At 38.3% G+C, this 6,340-nt stretch overlaps 1 protein-coding gene across 3 annotated transcripts in view; it reads right to left on the bottom strand.

Annotated features, from left to right (window-relative positions):
- Positions 1–4,613, bottom strand: part of Cp (ceruloplasmin) — a 52,375-nt gene extending 47,762 nt beyond the window's left edge. For 2 of the 3 annotated variants that reach the window (XM_029475374.1, XM_021158085.2), the window contains exon 1: positions 4,243–4,613. In XM_029475374.1, the coding sequence (XP_029331234.1) occupies positions 4,243–4,388 (146 nt within the window). In that variant the 5' untranslated portion in view covers positions 4,389–4,613. The remainder of the gene's footprint in view (positions 1–4,242) is intronic. The other variant, XM_029475373.1, reaches the window with a different exon arrangement.
- Between the last annotated feature and the right edge of the window lie 1,727 nt (positions 4,614–6,340).

The following is a 6,340-nucleotide window of genomic DNA, read 5'->3' as shown; positions in this document are numbered from 1 at the left end:
TCTCTCTCTCTCTCTCTCTCTCTCTCTCTCTCTCTCTCTCACACACACACACACACCAGACTGTTTTTTCAATTTTGCCTGGGCATTGTGAGAAATTTTCCTTAGGAAATTATCAAATATTTAACTTGGGGGAGGTCTGTTTGCTTCTGGTACTGTTTTCCAAGCCATTCTTGGTTTGGGGACAAAGGGTCAGCCACCTACTGAAAGCTTATGAGAACCTTGACCTTCAGCTGTTTAGCCACAAGAATCTATTATAGTTAGTTTCTGAAACAAACAAATTATTCAGATTTATTTTCAGCCCTTCCTAATGACAACTGTAACCTGCTTCTTTCTGTTCATCACAGCGAATGGGTTTCCTTCCCAGTAACCACATTTTCTACTTTAGCCCCTTTCCACCCTTTAAAGGAAAGAACAAAAACAAACATGAAACAACAACAGCAGCAACAACAACAGCAACAACAACAACAGGCTGATTTCTGTCATTTTTGGTAGACTCAGAATCAGAACTCAGTTCTTAATGGCAGATAATTTGTCTTTAATGCTTCTATAATTAGTTAATAGTACCATTCTGCTGGTGAGTTCAGAGTTCACTGAAGTGGTTTTGGTCTATCCTTACCTTGGCTACTAAAGTTTTCAGATTAAAGCAGAGTTTTGACTTCACTAGTTGAAATGCTTCACTTAATGCTCACTGCTGCATAACTAATTATCACACAGCAGCCTGAAGTAACAGGTACTTATAACCTCCTAGTCGGATGAGTCATCTCTGACAGCTCATGTCTGTGTTCTGTGTCTTGGACATCATGGCACTGAAATCAAGAGGACGCTAGTCTAAACGCTCCCCTGAAGACTTGTGGAAAAATCCACTTCCTGAACAAGTCAGGTTGTAGGAACAATTCTGTGTCGTTCGTTAGTCTGTGGAACTGTTTGCTTGTGGCTGATTTCCAGGTGCCTCTCTCAGGAGTCTTGTCTACATGCTTCTCAAGTAACCCTTTTCAACTCCCAGTCAGCAACAGTACACAGAGTCCTCCTTAATTTTGGAAATTTCTAATATTCTCTTCAGAAGCAGGCCCCTCTGCTCCCTAGCCCCACAGCAACTCGTCTTCCACCCCTATCCCAGGCAGCTATGCAATTGACTAAAACATGAATCCTGTAAGGAATATCTCATTCTAGAGTTTTAGGCCAGAAATGTTTTGCAGGCTGTTTCAGAAATACTTCCTTTAATATACTGAAACCACAGGAAAATGTCTAGCTACAGGCAGCTCAGCTACAGGCATATAGCAAAAGCCTAAGTGAATTATACATCAAAAATAAGTTTGCTCTGAACACACAGCAGGGATTCAATGCTAATCAACCTTCTTAGGCAGGAGAAATGGAATTTCTTATCGCAAATAGAGCATGGCAAGCATGAAATATTAGAGTTGTTTAGTGTGTCTGGAGAAGCTGCCCTTTAGGAGGTGCTTGCCCCTTAACAGCCATTGCTTGTTATTTTTACTTAGCAGCCTCAAAGAATGGGGCGCTGTAAGTGGATTTTCCCAGTAACGTTAGTGAAAATGTGTTCCTCTTTAGAAGGTTTAAAAAGAAGAAATTGAGGCAGCATCTCATGTACATCAGGTTAGACTCATCCTTACCAAATAAAATTGAGGACATGATTGCTCATAAGTATTGTTGAGGAGAAATGTTTTATTGTAGATATGAGGGAGAGTACATTCAGAGACATCTGGAAGAGTCCAGACTGAGAGGAGAGAGAGAAGGAAAGTGAGAGAGGAAGAGAAGAGAGCCAAGAGAACGAAGAGGTTAAGAGCTAGCCAAGAGAGAACCAAGAGGCATGGATGAAATGGCAGGGTCATTTAGGAAAAAGAAGCCAAGGAAAGGGAAATTAAGTGCCTGAGTTGGAGAAGTTTAAGGTAGGAGGAAGGGATGAAAAGAGCAGAAAGGAATCATAGATACTGAGAGAGCCTGAAGGCCAGCTGTATATAAGGGTATGTTAATAGGCACCAGGGTTAGCCTTTGGTCCTCACTTTCTTTGGCACCTCACTCAACCATACACTCCTTTAATATTTTTAAAATTATTTTTGAGGGGGTGTTAAAATACTTAATTTGGGAAGCCATTCAGTTGAGCCAGGTCTAGGAACTTGGATACCTACATAAGCAAACAAACAAACAAAAATAAAGTAATGTAAAAGGAGTATCCAATACTTGACATTGCAATATGACATCGCCACTTTCTTTAGCTGTTCTGTGATCTCCGAATGTGGCTTGTGGAGCCCAGGTTGAATATACCTGACAGTAAACAGGAAAGTTATACATGAACCTAACCAATTTCAAACTGCTAACATCTAACTAGAAAATTTCCACTTTAACTAATCAAATGTATTCTTCAACCTAGTCTTCTTCTACCTGCCACTTATACTAGGCACTTTCCTGATGTATTTCTCAACTTGTTTATTTCTCCTCTGCTTTGTCCATTACACGAGGAAGAGAACGACCCATGTCTGGTGCCATTTCATCATGCCTCATGTACTGATTCAAACATACCACGGATTTAGGACAAAGGACATAGATAAAAGTTGCCACCACACTCCTCTGGTAAAGTTCAGCCTAACATGGGCAAAGCCACTGAAGGTGCAGTCATTGTTTATGTAAATGGGGAGAGAAAAGATACAGATTCTAAGATGCTGGTGAAGCCACAGAAGAACAATAATTAAAGAGAAAGCTGAATGCAACTGAAAAACTGAATGCCATGTTTTCCTTCTGTGCACCCTTGAGTGTCCCTATTAAGTACTAACAGCGTAAGCAAGCTTATCCTCCATGCCATTAGAATGTTTACAACAAAGAAATCCCTCCCTGAAGTTCCTATCAACCCTCTTCATTCTTCTACTTCATCGTACTTAGAGTTTACTACATTGGAACATGGCCAGTAGGTTGCAGTTTATACTCAGTGGACTGACTTGATTTTTTTTTTTTATACAATAGCAGGGGTGGGTGGAGCAATGAGTAGTACAGCTTTCTATACAATTAGGTACCACCGAGGTACAAACTTAGTCCAGTACCTTTTTTAACAATATCCTTAGCTCACATCGTACTTAATCATGGAAACAATGAACCACACATAATTAGGCTTCTCCAAAGAAACTGTAAGAATAAGACCAACTCTTGGGAAGAGAATACAACCTCAAAACCATGTTTACAAAATCACAAGTTCTACTTCTCTTTGTAATCAGTTTTCAAAACTTTTTCTTACTGATTATTATTAGGTTAATAAAGTAACAACCTGATATCATTAGGAGTACTGCACATTTCTTACCATGAAAAATTTAACCACATATAAAAGTAAACAAAATACCATGTACCCATCAATGACTCAGTGCTTACATAATTTGGCTCAATAGAGCTGTTTTTATGGAGAGAGTCTTAGTAGCTGCTGTTCATTTCACTCATTTGAGTTCTTTTGTCATTCTAATACATTTGCTAATATACTAAATATTTGCTTTGAATGCCAAGTTTCCATTTGTTGGTAAATGTTTAGATACTATTAATAGTGATGACCTCACCTTAGAGAAACTTCAAGGAGACCCTACTATTCAGTAAAAGAATGCTGCATATATAAAGCAACTAAAGCACAAAGACATTTAAGTTACATGATATTTTATCAGGACCTCTGCACTTGTTATGTGGTGAGCACTGTGGTATAAGAGCTTTGCCTGCAGTTTTAAAACAGCCCTGTGCTTTATAACTGGGCTGTTTCACTTTATGGATAAGGACTCAGAAACTGTGGGAGATTAGTATGACTCCTTTACTGTCCTGAATCACACAAAAAGTAGTAGGCAGCATCGTCTTTCTTTAAGTAGTATTTTATTTCTATATTTGATATTTTAAAGGATTAAAAGTACTGTATTTTCACCCTTAGGAACAAGTAATGATATGCTTGCATTTTATACAGTAATTGTTTGAAAGTAAACAACTTCTGCATCCAGAGACAGAACACATTTGGGAGATAAAGGCGAGAGAAACCACAACCATAGGAGAGAGTAAGAAACCAGTATAGCTCCCTCAGACCAAGAAAGAAGAGACAAGACAGCTTCACAATAACAAACATTAGGGACATAAAGGAAATCAATAAAAGCATTGATTTTTCAAGTCAACATTTTGCATTTTCTATGGTTAAGTTACTTTCCTTGTTGGCTTCATTTTCTTTAAGGTAACATAAATTTGGCCCATAAACAACAAAAAATAGTGACTTACGTGTCAACTGAAATAAGTTTCTTTTCTTCAGTGCCAGAAGCATAGTTCCAGACTGCTTCAGTAATTCCGATGAAATAATGCTTATCTCTTGCCAAGGCTAAGGAACTATACAAAAATATAAATGTGCTAAGCAGCAAAAACTTCATTTTTCTCCCTCTCGGAGCCCACGATGCAATAAAGTGAAACTAGAAGCAAGCAATTTTATAAATAGGGCTTTATTTGCTTGGTTGACACAATTTAATGTTGCACAAGAGTAACTAATTTCTTTAAAGCAAATAGCATTTTCCAACTCAGATTGGTTCTGGTAAACCATGAAGGGGAAAAACCAAAACAAACACAGTTCCCTGTGGCCAGGCTTCTCCAACTACAAAGGAATGTCATCTGTTTGTGTTGGACATGCACAGCATGCGCAATTCTGTATCTTCTTCCATTCATCGAGTAAATTCCAAGAGGGCAGAGACCATCTCTAAATGCTCCCTTTGTTCTTCTAGCAATCCCGGGCACTACAGCACCTCACCCAGAGCCAGTTTTTAATAAGCCAAGGTAAAATGAATCAAATATGTCATTGTTAATGATTTTAGAAGACTAACAAAAACTTACTTGTAATTTTGAAGATATGAAACATATTTAGCACATCGTAAAAGTAGCCAATAAAATTTTCATTTAAAAAAATTTTTGTACTGTGTGTTATAGACACTTTATCAGTTGACATGGATTGCTATGTAGAAATTAATAAAAGGACATACCAGGAAATGATAATTTTGTTTGAATGATAGAAGTCAGTCACAAACCAAATAAGTTATGCATAATGGGGAAACTGGCACATGACAATCTGTTGAACCCAGGATTTTAGTACCAGTCTGTACAATGTAGTAATACCCTGAGAGAGAGAGAGAGAGAGAGAGAGAGAGAGAGAGAGAGAGAGAGAGAGAGAGAGCAAAGAAGGAAGAGGAAAAGAGAGAGGAAAGAGAGAGGAAAAGAAAAAAAACTGCTGCAAACCCTCTGGGCCCCTTTGTCTGCATGGAACGGGTCTCTAGTCGTGGGTGGACAAAGCGTAGGATGAATTGACAGACAGACGCACACAGGAGAGGTCTCGTGGAATCTGAATGTATTTTTCAAATCAAGCATCAGACTTTTTATGCAGAAGACAATAAGGAAGTTGGGTGACATACCGGCAAGGTACAAATGAGGTAACCAGATGCTTAATGACTCTTACACAGAACAGAGGAATGAAAACGCAAAGACTAGCAGGAACTGGGCAATAAAATAACTGAGACAAAGTCAGCCCTATCTAAGGTCACAAACCAAATAAGTTATGCATAATGGGGAAACTGGCACATGACAATCTACTTCCTAAACCATTATAAATTCCTGTATATAGGTGTAACTCAGCTATAATTCTAAGTATCTATTCTGGTTTCTCCTACGGTCAGAAACTTCTTTCTTCCTAGTTGATGGTAAATTCCTGTGTAAGGCAGTGACCTAGCTTAATACCAGGGGCAGTACTGAATTCCAAGCCCAAGGTCTTGCTCAAGGACGATCTAGGACTGTTTGAACACTGAGGCTTTAGCTATGTCAGAATTCAATCTTAAAAGGCACTTATAATAGGATAATACTAAAAAGAGAGCACGTGGATCTATACACTAGACTAACTCGGGAATGGAAAATTAATGTATGGGTTAAAGGGAACGCCAGACTACAGGAGGAGAGCTTCCTTGAAGCTCTTTGCCTCATGGGTGACTTTCAAGCCTCTCAGCTTAAGCTGACTTGACCAGAGTGCGTGGCAAAAAACAATCACAATTAAGCCTGTTTTTACTCAACTGAAAAAAAAAAAAAAGCTTTGTTTATTAACCTAGAATTTCTCTTTGTAACATGTATGAGATCTTTAAGGTAAAAGACTTTTGGTTAGAACCCTGTCTTTACTCGTGGCATGTATCTAAATGTGTAAATTTTTTTTCCTAAAGTGAAATACAATCCTGATGATAGCAGTTACTATTTTGTGTTAATAAAGCGATTGTTGTTATTGTTGTTTTCTTGTAGGATACTGTATAGCATTAAAGGCTATTTGCTGAAATAGACTGGTATCAGAACAAGTACT

This window comes from Mus caroli, chromosome 3 (genome assembly GCF_900094665.2).
Source record: "Mus caroli chromosome 3, CAROLI_EIJ_v1.1, whole genome shotgun sequence".
In the NCBI taxonomy this organism is placed as follows: Eukaryota; Metazoa; Chordata; class Mammalia; order Rodentia; family Muridae; genus Mus; species Mus caroli.
The sequence above is the reverse complement of the archived record's forward strand: the minus strand, read 5'-3'. Positions and strand labels throughout refer to the sequence as shown.